Source organism: Emys orbicularis, chromosome 10, assembly GCF_028017835.1.
Source record: "Emys orbicularis isolate rEmyOrb1 chromosome 10, rEmyOrb1.hap1, whole genome shotgun sequence".
Lineage (NCBI taxonomy): Eukaryota > Metazoa > Chordata > Testudines > Emydidae > Emys > Emys orbicularis.
This window is the reverse complement of record NC_088692.1, coordinates 87,040,518-87,066,515: the sequence shown is the minus strand read 5'-3', so window position 1 is coordinate 87,066,515 and position 25,998 is coordinate 87,040,518. Positions and strand designations below refer to the sequence as shown.

Below are 25,998 nucleotides of genomic sequence, written 5' to 3'. Positions count from 1 at the left end.
TTGTATAGGTCAGGAGGCACGCATGCAATCTCAGAGCAGTAAGAGGCTGTGTTTGTTGTCTCACCTATGTAATGTCCTTTAGTTGTAAGATGAAAGAAGACAAATGCAAAGGGTGTTAAACTGTGACACATTTACTTTGTAAAAAATTGTTCCACCATGTTTCAGTTTGTGTTTTCATTGCACCCAACTATTCCTGCGGAAAACATCTACCTGTTTTTAATGATGTATTAGAGGGGCTACAAAAGCAGAAAGCCCAATAATAATGGGGGATTTCAACTGTCCTCATATTAAGTGGTTATATATGTCACCTCAGGAAGGGATGCAGAGATAAAATTTCTAGACACATGAAATGACTGCTTCTTGGAGCAACTTGTCCTGGAACCCACAAGGGAAGAGGCAATTCTTGATTTAGTCCTAAATGGAACGCAGGATCTGGTCTAAGAGTGAATATAGCTGAATCACTTAGTAATAATGACCATAACGTAATTACATTTAACATCCTTATGGGGGGGGGGGAATGCCAAAGAAACCCAGCACAGCAGCATTTAACTTCAAAAAGGGGAACTACACAAAAATGAGGAAGCTAATTAATTGGAAATTAACAGGAACAGTCACAAGGGTGAAATGCCTTCAAACTGCATGGAGACCATTTAAACAGACTGGCTCAAATTAAATGTATACTCCAAATAAAAAAAAACAGTAAGAAGGCTGAAAAAGTGCCACCATGGTAAAGAGCAGAGAAGAAGAGTCAGTTAGAGACAAAAACAATAAAACAGAAAATATCATAATGCCACTATATAGAGCTATTACCCACACCTTGAATACTGAGTGCAGTTCTGGTCGCCCCATCTCAAAAAGATATAATAGAATTGGAAACGGTGCAGACAAGGACAACGAAAATGATTAGGGATATAGAACAACTTCCATATGAGGAGAGATTTAAAAGACCGGGACTGTTCATTTTAGAAAAGAGCTGAGTAAGAGGAATATGATTGAGGCCTATAAAATCATGAATGGTCTGGAGAAAGTGAATGGGAAAGTGTTATATAGCCCTTTGCATAATACAAGAACCAGGGGTCACCCAATGAAATTAATAGGCAGCAAGTTTACAACAAACAAAAGGAAGTATATCTTCACACAACACACAGTCAACCTGTGGAACTCATTGCCAGGGGATGTTGTGAAGATTCAAAAAATAATTAGCCATGATGGTCAGGGACACAACTGCATACTCAAGGTGTCTCTGAAACTCTGACTGCCAGAAGCTGGAACTGAACGACAAGGGATGGATCACTCAAAATTACCCTGTTCTATTCATTCTCTCTGAAGCATCTGGCATTGGCCACTATCAGAGACAGCCTATTGGGCTAGATGGACCATTGGTCTGACCCAGTCTGGCCGTTCTTATGTTCTTATTTTCTCTGCCTCTAGGACACAGCAGACTACGTGAAGCCTGTGACATTTTCAGTCGAATATGGGCTGGAGAATCCTGACTATGGTCCCATGATGGATGATGGCTGGCCAACTGCATTTAAAGTCTCTGTACGTAATGGTCATTGCACTTGGAGGAAAGTACTCTGCATGGGATAGCCCACTGCAGAACCAGTCTGAGCAATGGTCTACACTAATTATCTATAGCACCTTTCACCCAAGGATCTCAAAGCTCTTTATGGAGGTGGCTATGGTATAGTCTCACCATTTTATACATGAGGAAACTGAGGCAAGGAGAGGCTGCGTGAGTAGCCCAAGGACACACAGGGTTTGTCTATACTTTGAGCTGGCTACTCTCGGTTCTAGCCCGGGGATGTCTCCTCCCACTACAAATCACACCCCCAACTCGAAGTGTAGACATTCACACCGTCAGCCAAGTCCCCTGACTCTCAACTGCTGGAGCATGTCTGCTCCGGTAAATCTCAGTGATATCCTACCTGCACAATGCATATTTGTTATTTCTTTCTCTGTGAACCATGGCACAGATGAGAATCCATGTTATTGGTATCACTTAAAGCCTTACCCTCAGTCACATCAGAGCCAGTGGTTTTAAAACCTTGTCCCCTGGCTTTGACAGGAGAAGCAAAATTGTCAATGGTTAACCATAAGGGGCTGGATTCCGTGGTTCAGCAAGTTCACAGCGACTGTCACTGGGAAATTCCCCTGGTGCCGGGGGGATTAGTGCAAAGCCGGCAGGAACAACTCCATCACCTCCAGTGCCAGAAACCAGCCCCCTGGCAGAAGGGGAGGAGAGGGCACGGCCGTAAAGGGGGTGTCCTAGGAACAGTCTCCGCTGTCCCTATTCTCCAGTTTCCCAAGGGACCGTGCAGCAGTGGCATATGTTAAAACCACCCCCTGGAGCCAGGCAGCTCTGCAGAGAATAGAAAATCAACTCAAAAGAGTGCAATAACGTTATGCTCCCCTATTGCAGAGCCAATCTGATTAGAGCAGCCCGAGGGCTCTTACGGTCTCATATTACCCTATGGAGATCTAATTCTAGTTCTTTGCCAGGTAGCAAAGACTTATGGGTCAGGGGGTTTCCCATACACGTGCCTTCCATTTCACTGAGGAACCCAAGGCTGTGTTTGCAAGAAGTGGGGTGCTAACCCCAGATTCTAACCGGAGTGACTACACTCTGCCTAGCCCAGATCCTCCTGTAATTCCAGCTGGGTACAGTATTCTTCACTTCCTGTCCTAAACTGTGGTGTAACATTGCTGCACGCTGCTAAACCATCTACCTGTTATACCATGAAGGCTGCTTCTGTGGGAGACAAAGTGACCCCTTGTGTATAGTTTGTAAAGCATTTTATGGTCCCTCACAGCAAAAGATGCTGTATAAATGTTACACTATTATTATAATCTCTAAACATTTTGGGCTAGATCCTCCCCTGGTGTAAATTAGCATAGTCCAGTTGAAGTCAATGATGGAGCCACACTGATTTCCACCAACTGACTCTGCCCCGTAGAGTTTTAAAAATCATAATCGCAATAGCTTAATTAATGTAAACAAAGGAGACCGAGAAAGAGAGGGAAGGTCGCTGATAATGGAGCATATATTCCAGGTGTGATTAGGCATAAAGCAGGAAGTCTTTGAAAAGTTGGATGTATGATTTGTACTGATGTTTGAAATATGTGTGCTCTAGATTGGAATTAAAAAAGCAAAAACAAAGCAATCTGAATGATAAACTTGGTGGTCAGCTAACTTATCCCTTAACTCAATACTTTTGCACCTTTACCTTTCAAATGGGCAGATGATCAAGAATCTCTCGTGTATTGTTTATTTGCCATATGAATTTTTTTGTTGTTTTAAAGCATTTAGTTTGTGGTTTTGATTGACTAAAAATGGCAATTGTGGGTGCACAGTACGTGAAAATCCCTCTCCGCATGAGCTGTGCAAGTGCACATCAAAACGCTGCTTGGATTTCTCTTGTCATTCCCCCTTCAGGTGCCTTTCTGGAATGGATGCAATGAGGATGAACACTGTGTCCCTGATCTGGTCCTTGATGCTAAAAATGATATTCCAACTGCCACGTGAGTAGATAATCCAAACGAAATTGTCCTGCTAACCAGGAAATCATGTCACGAAATGCAGAAGATTGCGGAAATCAAATCACAGGTTTAGCTCTTCTCATTACAGAGGATTTTGTCCTGAATTTTTTTTCTCTCTCTCTCTCTCTCTCTCTCTCTCTCTCTTTTTGTCTTTGCTTTTGCCCTGACATTAACCATCTATGGTCCATGTCCCATACACATGCTGTACATATACACCGTGTTAACAAATGATGAAATGCATCATAATTAAGAGCATGCATGCAGAAGGAGGTGAATCATGCAGACCTGGTTTGTTTGGGGGTTTTTTGGAGGGAGGAGGTGTTTGTTTTGGGGGGTTTTTTTGGGGGGGGGAGTTGTGTTTGCTGTTTTCATTGTTTCCGAAGGGCTTATCAAAATATAACGTGTTTTTGTTTCTCGTGGCTGGGCTGGTTTGCCCTTTGCAATGGATTTCAGAGGCATTTTCATTACGTGTTTCAATTTCTATTCTGAGACTGATGCTCTTGTTTGGACTCCCATCATATACTCTAACCACATTGCCAAGGGCTTGCCTGTGTCCAAATGCAGACTAGCTAGCTGCCCAAAGAGGCTGGCATCTGGCTGCCAGCATTAGCATAACGAGCTAACAAACCCAGCAAGTCTGCCTGGTTCTCAAAGTAAAATGCAGTAGGGCATAAAATGCAGGAATTTCTTCACAGAGCAGCTGGATGGTGGGTGGAAGTGTCCTGGCCTCTGCTTCAATGGCCCGCATGATTCCTGTCTGACCCTATCCTTGCCCCACTCATTTGCATTCTGTGTTCCTGTGGGCCATCTAGTCCAGTATCACGTCTCTGAGAGTGGCCAGTGCCAGACTCTTCAGAGGAAGGTGGATGGACCCTGCAGTAACAGATGTGGAATAATCACATCTTAGGTCTCATCCTGGTGTCTGATAGGGAGCGATGGGTGAAGCCCTGAAGCATGAGGTTAAATATCTCTGCCAAAATGTTGGTTATTGTCACGCTGTCTGGGAGGACTTAGGAGCGTGTGGGTACCTTATTCAGGGCAGACTGCCATAAATAAGGTAGGAAACCCAAATTGGCTGTGAATTTTATATTTCATTTTCACCAACCCAGCAACAAATATAAACCCCTGAGGCACCGTAAGCCAGATCAAGGCATCACAGACAGTCTCCCCTCAGGCACTCCGATCCACTAGCCAATCAGCCACACAAGGTTCTGTGATAGATGGATGCTTCCCTCCAAAAATCACATAGATTCCAAGTTACCCCCAGTCCCAAGCGTCACCCAGGTCTGGTTGCATCCTAGATCTCACCCTGCAGCCAATTCTATAATAAACTATCCAAGGTTTATTAGCTAGGGAAAAGAAATGAGTGTTATTGGGAGGTTAAAGCAGGTAACATATATATACAGATGAATCAAAGTTCGTAATCTCAAAAGGTGGCAGAGATGTAATAAGCTGCCAGTTTCCCCAAAGTCTTTTCAGGGTATCTAGATTGTCTCTGGGGATCTCCGCTTTGCATCCAATACCCTTCCCTGTAAGAGTTCAAACAGCCCCGAGATGAAGGATTTTCCTTTGTATTTATTTGCATTGTACAAGGCTTCTTTCTGGTTTGATGGGTTACTTCGTTACAGGGGTCTACCCAGTGTAAATGTTTGCTAGTACATTATATCAGCATGCAGCTAAGTGAAAACAATGCATGCAACATCCCATTAGTTTTCATGAAGTTTAAACGCCAAATACCTTCTTATACATTTAACAATCACTTTGATCTATATTAATATACAAGTGAATTGTCCTGAGGCTTTGGCATGAGCTGGCACCTAGTCTGCCAGCGTCACAGTTATCATTAACTATAAAACTCTGGATTATCTTGATATCCATAGAAATATCAGCCCCTTTTGGAATTTTGCTCCGATCTTGGAGCCAGACTTTTAAAGGTATTTAGGTGCCTAACTCACATGGAAATCAATGGACTTAGGTACCTCAGTCCCTTTCAAAATCTGAGCCTTGCCCTTAACCTCTTCCTGTGGCAATTCCATTTTATATATTTGTATATTTCATTAATTTTCACTTTTTCTGTTTGATTTTACTTGTATTTTACAGCCCCTAGCAAAGTCCAGTAAATTATCTTCTCTTCCCTTCCTCCCTCCACTCCCCAGCCCTCTTGTCTCCCCTACCCCCAGTCTGCCAGTGCATGCCCCACCCAGGAGATAACCTCATCCCGGGCACACATGTGCAGTGTGTTGGTGACGGACAACACAACTAATGTTTGACACTATGGTGACGAGCCTCAAGGAAACCTGTCCAGAAATACACAAAAAAATGCTGCTGTCGCCCACTTGGCAATTATGGGTTTGATGCAAGCAGCAGAAACAAGTTTACATTTAGTGTCCTGTGGTCACTTATAAAATCTTCCTAGTAAAGGTTATCTAGGAGGAGAAAAAGAGCCCGCTCCAATGTCCATTAAAATCAATGGAAAATCTTCCATTGACAGTAGTGGGCTTTGGATCCAGCCCTAAATATTTAGCTGCTCTCTTTGCAGTTTGATTTTGGTTCCTGTAATATAATAATTAGTGACTGTGATTCCCAGGAATGTTTGGGCCTAAAAGAGCCCTGGTGCTTGGAGTAATTTTAAACATTGATACTGGGAAAATAGAGTTGTAGAGAATATTTGTGTCCATAGCAATTATGTTCAGAACCCATGCTCTGTAGTTGCTAGGGGAGTAGTCTGCAGCAGCCGTTCTCAAAATGTAGTAACCTGAGGACTCCCATTTTGATTTAAAATTTTTCATGGACCCCCAAGCCAGCTTCTAATTTTCCCCGGAGGTACTCAGCCCCAGGCCCTGCCCCCATTCCACCCCTTCCCCCAAGGCCTCACCCCTGCCCCCACTCCACCTCTGCCCCTCCTCTTCCCTGCCTCCGCCCCCTCCCCCGAGCATGCCCCATCCCCGCTCCTCCTCCTCCCTCCCAGCGCCTCCTGCACGCCGCTGAACAGCTGTTCCGCGGCATGAAGGAGGCACTGGGAGGAAAGGGGAGGAGTTGATCAGTGGTGCTGGCGGCCCCAGACATGACTCGTGGATTCCCTGGAGCCAGGCATGACTCACGGACCCTCTGGAGTACCCTCGGTCCATGGACCCCAGTTTGAGAACCTCTGGTCTACAGCATGGTTTTTGTTAGCATGATCGTCTATAAGTGTCCCAATGTTCCTAGAGAGAATTTTCAAATTGTAACAACACAAGCAAGAAATCTCCTTTGTTTTTCTTTTTGCTGAGGCTACGTGAATTCTCTTCCACCCGTGCAGCTTGTGATGTGGCCGCAATAAAATCAAAGCCAGGCCCATTGTGTCTCAACACATCTTCCAGAACAACTGCAACAACAAATGTCTTTTCTCTTCATTCGTATTTGCTGCAATTCATCAGATATGCGACAGAGCTGTTGATGCCACTTGTGATGTGGTCATGAAATGCCATCACTACAGGGCTTAGGGAAATATGCAGTGCAATATTAAACATGTGCACTGACTTTCTAGGGATGTGCTTGCCAGATCTGCGCATCACACACATGGAATGTTAAACACCTCAGACCAAATTCTGTACTGATTACACAGTGCAGGATATTTCCCCTCAAGATAACCAATATAATGACCTCAAACCCGCCTTCCCCTGAATGAATAAAAACCCTGAATCCAAGCACTCCTGAATCAAGACCTCAATCCTAATTTTGTGGCCCTTTCCCATTTATCCTTTTTTAGCCCCCAATTTAGCAAGATATTTAAGCACATGCCTAACATTACACATATAAGTCATCCCCTTGACTTCAATGGAGCTATTCAGATGCTTTAAGTTTGCTGAATAGGGGCCTTAATGTTTCATCTTAAATTGTACGTTTGCAGATATTTATGAATACAGTCTACCGCTCCTACAATGGCTAGCAAATGAACAGGGCTTGGTGCAATTTTTTATGGTTTGCTGTTGCACATCAAGTTTCCAATCCAACTTCCAATGAAGTCAGTGGGAGTTTTCCCATATTGGCTTTGATGGATGTTAGATCTGGCCCTAAAAGAGAAACAAATATAGGGATCTGCTGAGCTAACCACTGTTAAGTTTCTGTGTGGAATAAACCTGTTTGTTGCTGCAATGATGCTGTGGTTGCTTCACCATCACAGGTAACACATTGGTCCCCGCTGCTACACTTTTCCTTTCCTTTTTTTTTTAATATTAAAAAAACTTGACACATCCATCAAAAAGTCTGCCAAGTCTGCCACAGTCCAAATTCTCCCCTGGCGCAACTCCATTGCTATCAGTGTACATATGCCAGGGCTGAGATTTCAGACAGCAAAACTGACGTTATACATCATCTTGACCTTTTTTCTCTTACTTTTCATGTAATGTTTTATTTAGGAGACAATAATCATGCCCAAGTGTGATGGAATGCACCCCTGTATTCACACCCTACACACAATTGTAATAATCTGTACAAAGTATGCTGTGTGCAGAATCATTGGAAAACTCATAACTTGCTAATCAGTAATATCCTGGTGAAAGGTGTACAGCAGCACTATGTGTGAAGTTATACCCTTCCCCCATATGATGTTAAAAGTGCACGTTCAAAACTCACATAGCACCCAACTGGTCAAACAGGCCTGTCTTGAACAAAGGAGTGTGTGCTTGCCTTAATTTGCATTTAAGCAGTAAAAAAGTCATTAAGCAGAAAGAGGGAAGGGAGGAAACAAAAGGAAACCGGCATGTGAGCATACAGAGGTGAAAAAACCCAGCGGGGTCCTACACAGACTCTTTGTCTCCTGGTTCTCAGCTGGAAATGTTTTTGAAAAGGGGAAAGGAAACTATAAAAAGGAGTGGCAAACACCCCAAGAAACCCCTTTCACTTGTCCTTGCCCTCCTCAGTCTTTGTACCTGAGAAGGCAAAAGAAACAGCCATTAGACTTGAAGAGTTTGGTCAGTAATGCTGTTGAAAGCATGTGGTGAGAAACTTTGCTTTAATATAGTTTGTTAAGTTCTAGTAGGCACTAGAAAGTGTTTTATCTTTATTTTTCTTGTAACCATTTCTGACTCTAGTGCCTCATTGCTTGTACTCACTTAAAAGATATCTCTTTATAGTTAATAAACTTGCTTTATTGTTTTGTCTAATCCAGTCTGTTTAAGTTAAAGTGTCTGAGTAACTCTACTTAAGGTAATGAGCTGGTGTATATTAGCCCCTTAAAAGAATAATGGACTTAATATATTTGGATTGTCCAGGAGAGGGCTGGGCAGTACAAGACATACATTTGGGGCGAGGGAATCCAGGACTGGGAGTGTGTTGGGGGCACCCTGCAGAAGTAACCCAGACTGGTAAAAGCCAGAGTGTACCCGCGTGTGGCTGGCAGGCTGTAGTTACACACAGACACTCAGGGTGTAGCTTGCATGCTGGAAGGCTGTTTGTAAGCGCCCCAGATTGGAGGTATTGCAGCAAGGCATTGTAAGGCTCCCAAGGTTGCAGGTCAGGGGTGACACAGAACCCTCACTGCTCTGGATTGCACCACAGTATGTCACACCAGGGCAGTTAGACAGTGTTATACAACAGCCACAGCAAACGAGAGTTCACAGCTACTCTATTTAGAACCACGTGACTCCTTTCCTTCCTGCGCAGCCTGGGGTATGACAGGCGCACTGGGCAAAGATTTACTTGCACTAGCATTCCCAGCCACGAATGAGTATTTCTTTTTCTTCTTACCTTGGTGATAAGGAGAGAGATTGGATTTATGGCAGCCCTTCAGGCAGTTGTAAAGGATTTATGAAATGGAAGGGCACTGCCCAGTTCACAGAGAGACTAATAAACAGAGCTGGGATGCATTATTTACTGACATTCAGCTCAGCTCTGGCAAGATAAAAAACCCACTAAGCTTAGAAGAAAGAATAGCGACTCAATCATGTTTCTATTTTGTTAGTGTGCAAGTGCATTTCCTATACAGTATTTCTTCTCACCAATGGTCCTCAACAGAAGACACTGTGAGGCCAAGGAGGTCTGGAGAAGATCCCCCTTGAAAGCCCATCATTGCTATCCCTTGCTCTGCCAGAAGGGGCACTGTGGTAGGAACAAGCGAGCTACTTCCCCTCCAGTGGCAGGGGATGTTCCCCGTCCCCACTATCCTGGACTATTTGGAATTCATTCTTTTCCTCCCTAAGGCACCTGGCGCGTAGCAATCTACCGCCCTGTAAAGGAGACTTAACTAATCCTCCAAACACAGTGATGCACAAATTGTTCATCTACATGAAATATGCTTGCAAGCCTGGCGGGCCCGATTTTCAAACAGGGCCTCTGATTTCTTCCACCTGCAAAACGGTTCTGCACGCAGCAGTATGTACAAAACCCCCTATTTTGGTTGCACAGACTTGCGTTTGTGTATCCAGGTTGGTAGCTGGGTATCAATGTTCATGGCCAAATGCAAGCGTGCCTACTGTTTCGCTGATGCTAACATTTGCACACATTTTGAGGGGCTGATTTAAAGGCATCTGAAAACTTAGCCTGTACTATTTGTGTGTAATGCATTAAGCACATACAACTATTGTACGGAGAGTCTCACATTCATTCTAATAGCTGTACGCAAAGACAGCATTTCCAGCATGCTTATGTACAAACTGATCAATACATTTATTTAACCAGTTTAAATGCAGTGAAAATACATCTTCATTTACCTAATTGGAGCAGCTCAGAGCTCAGCTTACTGTGTGTCGATGCATACTAATCATGTAAACTGCCTCCTATGTCAGCAGATAATCTCTTGGATGTATAAGGCGCCCCTGATTATATAAGATCTTTCGTGCTATGTGTCTTCCAAAGCTTTTACAGATGAAGTCCTCTAATAACAATGCCAACCTGGCCACTGCTTTAATGCTCTGCTTTTCTTGTAGGGAGTATTGCAGAAGAGTACTGAGAAAGTCACCGTCGGATTGCGCCGCCTACACACTATCTTTTGATACCTCCGTTTTTATCATAGAGAGCACGAGGAGGAGGGTGGCTGTAGAAGCTACACTGGAGAACAAAGGCGAAAATGCATACAGCACTGTCCTAAACATTTCCTTCTCGAGAAATCTGCAGTTTGCTAGCTTGATTCAGAAGGTAAGAACTCCTTTAGAGTCTTCTCCAGTTGGCACTTGTGTTGGGAGCAAATCATTGCCAGTAAAAAAGAGAAATGGCCATCAGTGGGCCTGGGCCTGCACCAATGAAGCTAATGAGGGTTTTGCCATTGACTTTAGTGGAAATGAAACTGGACCACAAAAAGAGGAGTCATTAGATAGTAAGGGGTAGGTATTGTATGTGTGTTATTCAGTGTGTTATGTGTGTTATTCAGTGCAGTGGCACAACACTGTTACTGTTCTGTTGCATTTCCATAGCCCCTTCCACACTCACTGTACAAACATGAATTTATCCTAACAACTCCTCTGCTCCAATGAGGGGGTACATCGGGATTGCCAGACTGGATTAGACCCAAAGTCCATCTCACCCAGTATCCCATTCCTGACAGTGGCCAACTTCAGTGGAAGGCGCAAGAAACTCCAAAATATACAATTTATGGGGAAAGCTGCCCCATATTGTTCCCTCCAATGAGCATGTCCTTGCGTTTGTCAGCACTGAATTTCATCTGCCCTTCTGCCATGTCCCCTTAGCATTTTTTGGAGCCTACTCTAGTCTTGAGTAACCAGAAAGATTCCACGTCATCTGCAGATATTGCCATCTTGCTGTTCACCCGCTTTTCCAGATCATTAATGAATATATTACAGCACCCCGGTCCTTGTGCGGAACCTTGGGGCACCCACCCCTCTGCCGCCATGGTGAAAGTGTATCATTTCTTCCTATTTGCTTTCTCCTAGCCATTGTCTAATCCATCACAGAATGTTACTTCTCACCCATGATGACTTAGCTTAATAACCTCTCATGATGGACTTTGTCAAAAGCTTTCTTTGGAAAGTTCAAATAAATCAAATTAATTATTTCTCCTTTATCCACCTTTTTGACACACTCAGAGATTCTAGGAGATCAGAGGCATGATTTTCCCTTACAGAAGCCATGGTGGTTTGTCCCCATCATGTCACATTCATCCAGTTATTTTTATAATTCATATTACTCATTGTTGCAGAGAATTGAAGTATTGTTTCAACCAATTATCCCCGTTTTGTAGACAAGGAAATTAAGCCCAAGGAGTGAAATTCTAGTATATGCAGAGGCTCAGCACAAGCCCAATGCAGCACTTTAATCACACTTCATAATAGGCTTTCCATGGGACACACGTGTACCCTCAAGGACACACATGGGCCTCAGGCTGGCCTCTATTTAGGCAGCATAGCCTAATGCATAGGGCACTGGACTGGGAGTCAGGAGACCTGGGTTCTATTCCTGGCTCTTCAGTTCCCGTCTCTGTGCCTCACTTTCCCCATCTGTAAAATGGGATAATGATACTGACCTCCTGTCGGGACCCTGGTTTCAAACCCAGGCCCACTGGATTCTCAGCAAACAGCCTTGGCCATCATACCTTTCCAATAGGTCAGACTACCAGGAACTCACAGACATGGGTGGGCCAGCTACCAGTGTTCCATGGCCTGCTTCCTGATTGGCCACATGGCCTTGACCCTGATTGGCTGGTGACCCTATATAAACTTCCTGCTTCCTTTCTGGCCATGTCTGAGCAAAACAAGCCATTGTCTGCTGCGAGCTACACGGACTCACCTGACCCTGCCTTGCCGCCCCACCTCATCCTGACTTGCTGCCTCACCCCTCCAGCCAACCCCCTATACCTTCCCCTTGGATTAGATCTCCTGGCTATCAGACCTTTGTGTGGACTCCCACCACTGATCTCGACTGCCCTTCGACCCGCCGGACCCCAAGGCATTACACCTCCTTTTTAAAGCACTGAGGGATCTCCTGATGAAAAGTGCTAGAGAAGATTATTAGTACTTGATTTCTCCTTGCAAAACTGAAAGCTGTTCTAAAAACTCAGGGGGTTAAATTAACTGGCCTAAGTTTACCTGTTGTCTGTGGCCGAGCCAAGAATAGAATTCAGAGTCCTTGACTCCCAGTTCTGTGCCTTAACCACATGACCACATTTCCTCTTAATCACTCTCCCAGATTTTCATCTTCCTTTCCTCAGTTTCTAAGAGGAGAAAAGGTCAGGAGAAAGAGAGTGAAGAAGTATTCAAATGATCTTCCAAAACCTCCCGGTGGCACTGGGATGCTTTGCTGTAGCTAAGAAAGATGGGATTAATCAAAGAGCATTGCATTACTCATCTGCAACACATTTTCTCCTTCTTCATTTCTTGGCAGTGCAGCTCTCTGGTGCTCCACCACTGTGGTGCTCCATGCTGCCTGATGTTCAGTCTTTACACTCATATCCCAGATCATGGCCTACACGTCATCCTCAGAGTCGGGTGCAAAGTGAACCTGGTATTCTTTCAGACAGTTCTCACTATAACTCCTGAGACGGAGCTAGTTAAGTATGCATTGTAACAGGGAAAACACGGTGTCTCTTTACTTATCGAGGCTAAACATACATGGGGAAAATAGATGCAGAGCTTATCGCTGTGGAGATCTCTGGATTGGAATCTAACATGACAATAAAAACAGGAGCACCGCTAAGGGCGTTAGAGGATGTAACCAGATGATCTCAAACGCAGAGCAGAACCAAATCACTAATGAAGCTTAGTTAGATTTTAGTGAAAACTTTTCCATTTTCACTAGTTATGACTGAGACCAACAGCAAAAGGAATGGCCATATATGCTGATAAGAAGAAGTTCCACAATTTCATCAGAGAAGATGAAAATGTAATGTGGGATCTAAATCTCCATGCTCCAGGGCAGAACCAGTTACTAACTGCCTGGGGTCAGGAAGAAACTGCTCCTACATTCTGTTCTATTCCATGATTGTGCATTACAGGGAGTCCTGCACTTCTCCCTGAAGACTCTGGTACTGGTCTAGGGTGTGGGATAAAACAGACCCCATGTCAGATCCAGCCTAGCGATTCTATGTCTGTAAGAAGTTTGTCGATGCTTTTGGCTTTTAAGCTTCTAAGGATGTTAAATCCTTCATTATTAGAATACAAAACGATTTTTTTATTTGTAAGTGCCTGAGACACACTAAGATGCTGAGGAACTTATTTCCGCCTTTGCTTTGGCACGCCTACGGCTTTAAAAACAATTCTCCCAAGCTGAGCACGCTGGTGGCCAAGTTTCAGTCAATGAAGAATTTTTACTGTTGAGTTATAGCTCCCCTGAAAATATGGGCTTACAATGGAAACAGAGCCATGACTTAGAGCTGGGCCAGTCGATGCCACTCTAATACTGCTTTGCAAGCGGTATGCTGACTGGAAGATTGAAGGCGGCGCATATGTTTCGAGTATTTGGGACATACAGGGCTCTGTTGAAAACCAGCTTTGCTCAACAAAACAGTCAGAGTCTGGGAATGACCAAAAAAAAAAAAGAAACCTCGGATTTATAAACTTCATATGGCAGCAACCACATCACCCACTTTGTCATCCTGCATGTGTGTGTGTGGAGAGAGAGGCAGCCTTTCTTCTCGCATCTTCAGGCCTCCTCGTGGTGAATGGAAGATCTTGGCCTTTTATTACAGAACCATCATGTCATGTTGCGTCTCTAGCCACTGCAGCTGCTGCTGACCTAGGTTCAGAAGTGAACTCCACGGGCCTTGTGTTTTCTGGGGCACTTTCTGCTCCCCTGAGAGCCCTAAGCAGGATGTCCTGTCATCTCAGGCCCAGCGCCTCTCAGTGGTTTGAGCATTGGCCTGCTAAACCCAGGGTTGTGAGTTCAATCCTTGAGGGGGCCATTTAGGGATCTGGGGCAAAAATCTGTCTGGGGATTGGTCCTGCTTTGAGCAGGGAGTTGGACTAGATGACCTCCTGAGGTCCCTTCCAACCCTGTCTATGATTCTATCTTTGGGGGTGCATTTCATGTATGTGTTTCAAACAGCTAGCTACCCTCTGCTTCCCGGTCCCTCTGAAGGCCCAAACTGGAGGAAGGAGGGACTCACTCCTTACCACAGCCATGGTTTACCTTTCCTACTTGGCTTCTTTAACAAGCCCTTTTGATCCAACTCCACAGCCACCATAAACACTCACACACAGGCATGCCCCAGGATACATGACAGATAACCCAGATATTTCCCAGTTCATCACCCTCCATCTATCTAATGGTCTTCTCGCACTCATTCCCATGCTCCCCAAGCACCACCCTTGGCTCCTTTCTTACTCCCCTTTTAGACAGATTTTCCTTACATGAAAGGCCTGTATCTTTTTATCACTGGTTCTCAAACAGCTTAGCATGCCCTGCCTTTCCCCACTATCACCTCTAAGAAATCTGGGCCAAGCGATCATTCAGCACTTTGCTGACATTTCCGCATTGTGTCTAGGCTGTGGAGAGCTTTGATCCATCATTCTGGTTGGGAGTGTAGTAAATGTCTGTCAGCCGTCCAATGGGCGCTCAGAGGAATTCCTGAGACCTCCAAATCCTGCTTCTTGGGAAATGTGCTGATCTTGCTGAGAATTCATTCATCCACTACATGACTTCATAACCATTCCGGGTATCAAATAGCTCCCATTTGGTGGTTTAAAAGTTGTGCCAATGGAAAATTACGGGACATGTTGCCCACAAAATTAGAAAAATGTAAGGGTCTGCTCTGTGTTTTCTGATAGATTACTCCAAATTAACCAAGGAAAAATGTTATGAGATGTAACAGAGTAAGCGCCATGCAGCAGCGTTTAGAGAAAACACTGTTGCCAGTTACGAAAGCTCAGCTCGACTAATGTGCTCCTCGCTACTGTTCATTACAAAGACAAATCGACTAGAGTAATAAGTAGCTCCTTGAGTTTCCAGCTAACTTCGGGATTGTACTCGGTGCTGTACAAACACACAGTAAAAGCCAGTCTTTGTCCCAGGGAGCTCATAGGCCAAATAGACAGAGGATGGGAGAGAGTGTTAGTAGTGCCACTTGACAGATAGGGAACGGGAACCGAGGCACAGCGAAATGCTCCAGGTCACGCAGGGAGTTTGTGGCAGAACCAGGCACTGGACTCAGAACTCCGGAGTCCCAATCCAATGCCTTAGCTAGAATGACATCTTTCCTCCCTACATTGCAGCATCGCTGTTACAAGCTGTATTATTTGGAGCATTACTGTAGGTCATTTTTTTTGATGAAGCGTTCCCTTGCTGATGGTATCGTTAAATATAGCAAGTTTATTTTATTGTTGCATTATCTTATTATTCCATTGTCTGATTCATTATTGGGACAGATATCCTGCAATCTCCTGGACAAACCATATTGAACTAAGTTAAAGTGTCTTAAGAGGTCATTGCTTTAAAAATGCAAATGTTATGTAGTATCGTGGGCTGGTATGTAGCATCTTTTAAGGAGGAGACAGGACTTAGGTAAACACCGGGAAGTGTCATGTGCTTCCAAGGACTCTTGAGAACAATGGACCAGACAAGGCTGAACTTCTAGCTGAGCGAGAAGCGGGAAAAACTTGGGACGAGGGGAATGCAAATGTCTCACTACCGGGCCATCCTTTGGAAGCTGCACCTTGAAGAGAAACCCATTGTCTGGCTCATTACCTAGTCCCGGTCTCTTCAAAGACCCAGCCTGGCTAAAGGAGGGACTCCGTCACTCCTGGGGGAGCTAGTTCCAAGCGAAAGCTGTTCTGAACTGGTGACCCCAGGAAAAGCTCCTGGGTGGGCTTTGAAGAACTAATCACCAGCCAGAGCCCTGGTTGGAGTTAGGGGCTGATTTCTGGGAAGCTTTTTAGCATGCGTGCAGGTTCTTGTGTTGTTTTTAGTGTGTTTTCTCTGTAATGGCTTTACCTTAAGACTAGAAGGGCTTGCTTAGAAAGAGCTGTGTGAGAACTTCTAACTGGGCCATTGCACTGTCTACTTCCTCTGAAGGGAGAAGAGAAGCAGGCCTGCTTAGGCAGGCTGCCTTTTGTTGGGGATACCACAGTATAGTCAGAGGACTGCACAGCCTGGAAACACCCTGGTTGGGTGGGACTCTCGTCTCCACCCAAGAGAGGTGACCCCAGAGGGGGAATACAGGTGCAGTTGCCCTGACTTGTGGGGATGATTATTTACTGTTTGTATTAAGATAGCACCTAGCCGCCTCAGTCATGGAGCAGGACCTCCCTGTGGCAGGGGCTGTACAAACAGCACAAAAAGATGCCCCCAAAGAGTGTACATTCTAAGTAAGTTAATTATCGCTAACATGTGGTCACCATGTAATAAAGGAAGTTGGGCTATTTCTTGTTATTTCTCTAGCACATTTGATCATAGAAAATCTATTCTTCTTTGTGATTATTGGTCCAAGAATAATCAGTTTTATTTGGTCTTTTTCATTCATCGCTGTATCTAAAATCCCAGAGTAGGATTTAAACCAAGAAATTTGAAATTGGCTCTGTGAATGTGATACTAGTTTAACAGAACTGCATGGGAAGAATGTCTGGCCTTCAACAACTGTAGTTTCCCTGTTTTTTAAGCTTCAGTTCGGATGTCTTTCGGTCCGTGTGCACAGCCACAAGGAGCGTGTTGGCTATGAGAAATGTGCTGTGGGTATCTCTGGTGTTTCTGGTAACCTGTGGTATTCCATTTCAGGATGATACAGACGTCAATATTGAATGCATGAATGAAGAAAAGCGCCCCAACAAGAAGGTGTGCAATGTTAGCTACCCCTTCTTCCGAGCCAAAGCAAAGGTAAAGATAGTTTCTGTTATTTGACATGGCAAGTCCAAATGAAATATCCTGCCGATGGGGTGCTCCGGCCCCTCCTCTGTGGCCGCAGAAAGGTGCCACTGAGCGGGCAGGGGTCAAAGGTGCCACTGAGCGGGCGGGGGCAAAGGTGCCACTGAGCGGGCGGGGGCAAAGGTGCCACTGAGCGGGCGGGGGCATGGCCGCATTTGGGAATGGTGTTCAGGGGGTGACGTAGTGCTGAGCTCAACTTCTTGCGTAGGGCATGCTGAGGACAGGGAGAAAGGTTCCTCCACTGAGCCGAACCTCTGTTGATCGCTCCCAAAGAAACACTGGAGCTGCCGATTCTATTTCAGCCATTGGAACAAAGTAACCTAGGGAGAGCAGAGCCCCACTTGCTTCCGGAGCTAAGGGGGAGCATTCCTGTCCAGATCTCTGCCCAGAGCCCTGCCTGCCTGCACTGGGGCTGGGCTAAGGATCTGGCCCAACAGGGATGAGCAAAATGATTCAAAGACTAGTATTTGCTTTCTTTTCTATTGCAGAAGGCCACCAGTGTTAGGGGACAAGAGGTCAGCTAAGAGGTGTCAGCAGCATAAAAGTTGCATTGAATCCTAGCCGATCTTCAGGCAGCCAAATTAAAACCAGTCACACGGAGACAAAGAATTTGACTTTAATCCTTTGGCACAGTTTAATGTTGGCTGTTCCGATCTGCTGCTGCCTTACAAAATGAGTCACCTTTTACTGGTTAGGTAGAGCAGGCTAAATTCTTCTCTCTTCCATTTCAACCAGACCCTCTGCCCCTCATTCATCATACTGGAGATGTTCACGTGAATTTGCGCAAAAACAAAAAAGAGAGAGAGACCGAATGAAGGAAACCTCACTAGTATCAGTTTGGTGAAGAGCGTATCACGTCTAAGGGTGTTTTCTCAGATAAACTCCTCGGTAGCATTCTTTTTAACCCTATCCATTCATTTTAGTTCTATATCAGCTAATATTTTAGAAACACTGATCAAACATTTTAATGAGCGTTAACATATTTAGTTCATTACATATGGGCTCAAAGACACACTTCACTTGTTGTTATTCAAATTATTATGTTATTCATACGTGCAGTGAGGCAATCCTTGCACTAAAGATCTTACAATCAAAGTTGACAAGACACAGCAGGTGGGAGAAAGGAGGTATTGTTATCCCTATATGACAGATGAGGACAGGAGTGGCAGAAGGTCCCTAAAAGTGGGGGGGCCGCAGGCGCCTGAACCGTGGCACTGCCATCACATCGCCCCCTTCCTCCCGAGGCCCCCCCCGTACTGCCCCTTCTCCCTGAGCCCCCACCCTCGTGATGCTCATTCCCTCAAGGCCCCGCCCCTTCCCCCGAGACCCTGCTCTCGTGTTGCCTCTTCCCCCCCAAAGCCCCACCCCCACACTCTCTCCTCTCCGCTCCTTCCCCCTGTCGCTTGCCTTTATCGACAGTAAAAGGGGGGGGGGGGCATGGCCCCCTGGCTCTCCCTGTTCTGGCACCCATGGATGGGGAATTTAGGCACAGAGAGATTAAGTAACTTGCCCAACGTCACATAGCAAGCCTGCAGCAGATTCAGGAATTAAACCCAGATCTCCAGTCCTGTGATTTTACCACAAGTTCCATTCTGACAGCTTAGTATCCCTGGACTTGGAGGTTTTCAAAAGCCAAACTGAAATCCGGATTTAAATGTTGCAATTCTCAGAATGAGCTGAAGGAAGATCGTGGATATGATTTTGCATCTGCATCCAAATTTCACATCTCCAGTGTTTGTGGCACATTTTACCAATATGAATATTTTTTTTCTTCTTCTAAACAAGGAATGGATTGCACCTTCAGCAAGTTCACGGATGACACTAAGCTGGGGTGAGAGGTAGATAAACGCTGGAGAATAGGGATAGGGTCCAGAGTGACCTAGACAAATTAGAGGATTGGGCCAAAAGAAATCTGATGAGGTTCAACAAGGACAAGTGCGCAAAGTCCTGCACTTAGGACAGAAGAATCCCATGCACTGCTACAGACTGGGGACCGAATGGCTAGGAAGCAGTTCTGCAGAAAAGGACCTGGGGATTACAGTGGACGAGAAGCTGGATATGAGTCAACAGTGTGCCCTTGTTGCCAAGAAGGCTAATGGCATATTGGGCTCCATTAGTAGGAGCATTGCCAGCAGATGGAGGGAAGTGATTATTCCCCTCTATTCGTCACTGGTGAGGCCACATCTGGAGTCTTGCATGCAGTTTTGGGCCCCCCACTACAGAAGGGATGTGGACAAATTGGAGAGAGTCCAGCGGAGGGCAACAAAAATGATTAGGTGGCTGGGGGCACATGACTTATGAGGAGAGGCTGAGGGAACTGGGCTTGTTTAGTCTGCAGAAGAGAAGAGTGAGGGGGGATTTGATAGCAGCCTTCAACTACCTGAAGGGGGGTTCCAAAGAGGATGGAGCTCGGCTGTTCTCAGTGGTGGCAGATGACAGAAGAAGGAGCAATGTTCTCAAGTTGCAGTGGAGGAGGTCTAGGTTGGATATTAGGAAACACAATTTCACGAGGAGGGTGGTGAAGCACTGGAATCGGTTACCTAGGGAAGTGGTGGAATCTCCATCCTTAGAGGTTTTTAAGGCCCAGCTTGACAAAGCCCTGGCTGGGATGATTTAGTTGGGGTTGGTCCTGCTTTGAGCAGGGGGTTGGACTAGATACCTCCTGATTCATCTATGATTCTATGAATTAGCATAGATATCAACTCCCTGTAGGTTATGTTAGAGGGGAAATGGGGTGACAGGCTGACGGGTTGGAATATAAAGAAGCAGGTCATGACCGAAGCTTTCCCAGACTCAAAACAATATATTAGTCTGAAACCTTTGCCTGTCAGGAGCTCGAAAATGATGGATATGCTTCATTCACGTCTCTAGAATTTAAACCTTGCAGTAAAGCTGTCTTGTGTGCTTGTGGCCATAAAATAAAATGGAGCAGCCCGATTCCACATGACCTACAGCGGCTAAGAATGCATCTGCGTGGCATCAGGTAGTTTGGGTCCTGCCAAAACAAAGACAAGCTGGAAATGGAAATTTGGCCCTGGGAGCCGGACTAGAATTTTAATATTATAATCAGCTGTGCACTGCCCCAGACAGTTTGAGGTCATTGCCACGTTTTTTTCAGATCTGCCATTAATGACATTTTATTGTTGTTGGAATGTCTCTTTGGCACTTCTTGTCCCCCATCGGTGGAAACAATGCCTCAGATGTGAGTTAACTGTATGGCACAGTGAGCCTAATAGGCCTTTAACAAAAAGGATTTTTTTGTTCTCTATTCTAAATAATAATAATAATTTTAAACACACACACAAACAAACCACCAAGTCAGTAGCTGTTTTCTCTGGAAAGATATGGCTCTGTTTGAAACTTGCCAACCTCTCTCGTAACATTTCATCAATGATCTTTCTCCCACGCACTTTGTGACTGGCTGGAAAGTTGTGCTCTGCTGTGATAGGGTTAATGGGAAAGGATGGTGGCAGAGGGGAAGCTCGTGTCTGCGACAGCTGGATAACTGTATTTGTTTAATGTTTTTTTTTCAATCTGTTTTTAATCTCTGCAGGTGGCTTTTCGCCTGGATTTCGAATTCAGCAAATCTATTTTTCTTCAAAGCATGGAGATCTATCTAACTGCCAACAGGTTAATGATTGCATTATTTTTCTGTTCCCTTTGCACATATTTATCACCTTTATTTTCTAACTAAATACAATGCTGTCTGCACAGATCTCGTCTTAGAGCGCCTGTCATCTTCTCCCTCCTGTTGCAGCTTAACTGTTGATGGTTTTCACCTCTTCCCCTTCCTCCCCATGCAATGGCAGCCTGAGATTTTTAATTGGAGTGAGTTTGGAGAGCACAGATACTCTACAGCTTTGTTCATAATTGACAAGAGCCTGCATTTCAATCTTCAATATCTATTAGCATCGTTCAGCAAAGCTGGCAACCTCTGCTCTAGAGGCACCCAGGGCATAGCATATGGAAATTAAATTACCTTTGGCTGTTAGAAAATATGCAGCGCTGTACTTGTAAGTCATGGCTCTCTCTCTCTCGCTCTCTCTGGATATCTGATGTGCTTCAGCTGCCAGCAATATTCCAGGGTGTGTGGATGAATAGAAAGTGACACTTGGCAATGCTTTTCGTTCAGCTACTTTCACAAACACAAACACTCCCCGTAAAAATACCTTATGCTTGTAAAGTTCTACTCACCCACTTGCCCGGCACAAGTAAATTGTTTTGACAGGCAAGTAAAATCTGATTAGGGTTTTGTTGGTTTGTTTTTGTTTGTTGTTTCCCGCATCAATCATCGTGGCAAAGGGCAGCCAAGGAGATTTTGTGCCTGGGCTAGTAAATGTTCATGACAATTTTGCAAGGCTGCTCTGTGCTCTGAGGAAGGTTTTGGTAACCTAAATTCACTGCTTTGACCTGGGAAAAGTTACTAAGGAAAATCTGCTTCTGTCAGCTCATTTGCCAGTAACATAAGAACATAAGAACGGCCGTACTGGGTCAGACCAAAGGTCCATCCAGCCCAGTATCCTGTCTACCGACAGTGGCCAATGCCAGGTGCCCCAGAGGGAATGAACCCAACAGGTAATGATCAAGTGATCTCTCTTTTCTATGACTTCTGCACACACTTACTTGGCATCTTCCAGAAAAACACAAGAGGGCAAATTCTGACTCATCCAGAACTGGTTTCAAAGGATATGTTTACACTGCCTTGTAAACCCGGGTCTGTGGGACCCTGGCTTCTGGGCTTGGTGTTTCCAAACCCACGCATCAGTGTCTACACTGCCTTGTAAACCTGGGTTTACAGTTGCTGGACCATGAAGGTCCAGGTAGCCATACTGCGCTACCTGGACCTTCTGAATGGGTCCTGCAGCGTGAGCTGTGTCCACACTGCAAAACGACAGGGCTTGGACCCGAGTCACAGCAGGACTCAGGTTCTGACCCATCCCCCTAGCAGGGTCCTAGGAACTGGGTCCCATGTGCTTGCTGACCCGAGTGCGACTGATTTGTGTGTGCATGGAAGTGGGGCTTGGGCTCAAACCTGAGTGTAGACATGGGTGCAAATCAGAGTCTGATCCTGTACTCACTGAAGTCAATGGGCCTTTTGCTGTTGATTTCAGTGACTGCAGGTTTAGAGCCAGACACTGTACAACTGAACGAGTGCGTTCTGCCCAGAGGCAACCCAGTTTCCTTAACCTAAGTCTGCGTGGAATATACCTAACTTGTACCATGCCCCGACCCTCTAGGGCCCATCCTCTAACACCGCACTATGTATTAACCAGCTCTCCTACCATAGATGCCTTCATACCCGTATAACTGCATCCATGCTACAGAGTTGTACTGATTCAACTAAATCATTTTCTACCAGTTTAGTTACATCATCACAGAAACTGTGTGTAGACAGTGCCTTTGTAAACTAAACAGAACTATCCTTATTAGCAGTCGCTACCAGCTACTTCCTATGAGAGAAGATGCTTCCCTGTTGCGAATTCTGCCTTCTACTCTTGGCAATCACACCCCAAAGCAAAATAAAACGGACTGGGAATTATGAGGTTATGTGCTGGACTGAGGCTCTGAAATGCCAGCAGAAATCAGGCAGGAAGAGGGCAAGGGAAATTTTTAGACAGAAGCTTGACAATAAAGCAGAGAAAGAGAGAGAGAGAGAGAGAGAGAACATCATTTCCCGTATTCTAATAAAGTTTCTTGTTCAGTGTTAGAAGAAAGCATCTGGTCCTGTGATTCTTTACCATTTTCACAAAAGAGTGATGGACACAGAGTGCTGTTTGTTAGAAGTTCAACCGTTATTCTTTAAGATGTTTGCGTACCACTTTCCCAGCACAGCTGTTATAGTTATACATGTGCCTGTGATCTCATTGGCCTGGACTGACTTCCATTGCTGTCCTGCGTAATTGTCAGCTTTGCGGCAAACACCGTGTGATCTAAGTTATTAACCAATCAGGATGCTTTTACTGTGTTGTTAACCAATTGTAGTTGATAAAATAATACTTGGTCAGTCATTTTGCTGTGAGAAATAGAAAATGAAACCAGGAGTTCCCACGACTGTGGGTCTTTGGGGTAATGTTGATCGCTAGTTTGGCTCCAGAACCACTGAGGTCTGAGTATCGCTGCTCTAAAGTTTAGGGGGCAGATTAATTCTTTGCAGAGTTTGTGAATCAAGCCGTGTCAGCAATAAGTGCCTTTTATATGTTCCTATCCCACCAGCCCCGCCTGGTGTAAGCGCCAAGGTGAAGGGCCTCTGTCCCCTGCCCAAATAGGCACAAGTAATTGCAGAATGTTGTTACTGTCATTCCCCTGCCTTCCTAGAAATTCATTGCACAAAATCAAAGCAGTTCCCTATATTTTTTACCAGCTCTGAGAGTTCATACGTGAAGGGACGGGCCCTAAGAAGGCCTTGTCAGCAGCTAGGGGCCAGCGTCCCAGCCCTCCATCGAGAATCAATCGTCCCATTTGGACTCTGTGCTGTGGAGTCAGCAAATTAATCCTCACGCCAGGGTGGGCTGTTTCCCCCGCTGTGGGGAGTGGCCTAAATGCTGTTTTCCTTTGCTTGGCTTCCAGTGACAGCGAAGAACAGGAAAGTACCAAAGAGGATAACGCTGCTCTCCTGAATTTTCACCTGAAATACGAAGCCGACCTCCTTTTCACCAGGTTTGTGGTCATCGTGGCCGGGGGGTTGAGGAATTGGTCGCTGAGCAAACCCGGCCCAAACCCTGCAGCCCTTGCTCAACCCTGATACCCACTGCTCCCAGGGCTGCACGTTTCCCTGCCTGGGGGGAGGATGCTCAGCTCACGGTTTGCCTGGAATTGTTCCATAGAGACTGACGGGCTGGGGGCTCAGCTCCCTAAACTTGAGTCAAGGGTATCCATGGGAAGGCTTCTTGCCTCTGCACTTCTGTCCACACGTCCCCAGCGCCTCTGCCCCGCAACGTGCTGCCGGGCGCTGGGTGTGGGGAGCTCCGCAGCAGGGAGGGGCGTCCTGGGCGAGGCCCCCTGCGCATTTGGGGGAGAGAATCTGGCATGGGGGTGGCCAGCCTATGGCGACCACCTGTGTTAGATGGGAATAAGGGGAAACCACATGAAACACAAGGGACAAGGTTTTATTTTAAGGGGCTTTTTAGGGAAAAACCATTTTCCGTAACATATCATGTCTTTTTTTCTCTGATGTGTACATTTCTACTGCCCTCGGGTATACAATGCAATTATCAGGAGCTTCAATTCAATGGTTAAAATGGTACTTGTGATCAGGTTTAATACATTTCAATGCATCTTCAAATGAGGGACAGGTGGTCCCCCAGCACAAATCAATGAAATAAGGGACTGTCCCTTAAATGAAGGGCCAGGTGGTCAACCTAGGCGAGTCCCACCAACAACTACCAGCCTGTAGAACGGGCTGCCCCTGATTGGCTTCCCCGAGCTCTAGGAGAAGAGGGGAGCATGCCACAGAGGTGTGATGGATCCGCAGGTACGGGCCCCACTTTGCATTTTGGGTTAGAGCAGCAGGGTTTGTGGCTGCTCTCGGAAAGGCGAGAGAAGAACGCACGTTGGTTTCGAGGAACGGCTCCTGGGTAATGCTGGCCGAGCTCTCTTGCGAGAGGACCCAGCTCAGCAAGTTGTCGGTGCTGCGGTGAGGGTGTAATAACACGGCGTAGCAGAACAGGCCCACGCAGCAGCTTGGGAGGCAGGAACAGCTGACAGCTACCAACGCTGAGAACACGAAGGTTGCTGCGAGTGAGGCCGGAATATGCAGCTGGTGGCGGCTTTGCACACCCACTCCTGTGCGTGCAGCTGACCTCTCCAGCTAGCCCAGATGTGTGGCCGTTTGTGCAGCTGCTGCCGGTTGCACATGCAGAGAGGGACGTGCAACAACAGAGGCTGAAAACTCTGCATGTGGCATCCGAGCCACCAGTGTCCCAGCTGTGTGCACAGGAGGGGCGGGGGGATTGGCAGCATCAATGAAATGTTCCGGCTGGACTGGACCATATCAGATACCCCTTAAAAAACCAAACTACCTCTTTCAAAGTCGTGCGGCTGGGAAATCCTGGTGCACGTTGCTAGAGAGAAGACATGCGAATGACTCTTTCAGCGTGTAACTAGAACTCTCATTAGCCCACTGAAAAGCTTCCTTGTAAGGACCCAGGTTGCAGCTGGGGGGACGTATCCTTTGCCAGGTCTGTTTTGCGTACCGGGAGGTCTGGGCTCCCCAGAGACACGGGCCAAAGACGCACTAACGCAGCGAAGCAGGTGAGCTGTACGGACGGGCTGATTCACAGTCATGGCAATCGGCCCGGGCGGGGAAAACCTCCCTGTTAGCCAACAGCAAGAAGGGTAGGAAGTTTGTGCTGCCACCTCAGGCCCTGTGGGAATTCAGACAATGGCTGGCTTCGTGTTTGTAAAGTCCCATTCAGTGGCAAACTGGGACTCCGACAGGGACCCTGCGCTACGGCCTGAGAGACATGGAGCAGAGGGCTGGGAGTCAAGAATTTCTGGCCACCAAATCGGCTGTTTGGCCTTGGGTGAGCCCCTGCCCCTCTCTGGGTATCGGCTTTCCGACCTGTAAAAGGAAGATGGTAACAGTCACTTTGCCTGCCTCATAGGGGTGTTTGGAGGAATAATTAGCTAGTGGTTGATGCTAAAGTGCTATACAATGACATCACTTTTCATCAGCAG

At 45.9% G+C, this 25,998-nt stretch overlaps 1 protein-coding gene across 1 annotated transcript in view; it reads left to right on the top strand.

Annotated features, from left to right (window-relative positions):
* ITGA11 (integrin subunit alpha 11) overlaps positions 1 to 25,998 on the top strand; it is a 157,411-nt gene that overhangs the window by 113,621 nt on the left and 17,792 nt on the right. The window contains exons 18-23 of the mRNA XM_065412727.1: positions 1,432 to 1,542; positions 3,437 to 3,522; positions 10,446 to 10,653; positions 17,176 to 17,274; positions 20,876 to 20,952; positions 23,890 to 23,979. Of these exons, the coding sequence (XP_065268799.1) occupies positions 1,432 to 1,542; positions 3,437 to 3,522; positions 10,446 to 10,653; positions 17,176 to 17,274; positions 20,876 to 20,952; positions 23,890 to 23,979 (671 nt within the window). The remainder of the gene's footprint in view (positions 1 to 1,431; positions 1,543 to 3,436; positions 3,523 to 10,445; positions 10,654 to 17,175; positions 17,275 to 20,875; positions 20,953 to 23,889; positions 23,980 to 25,998) is intronic.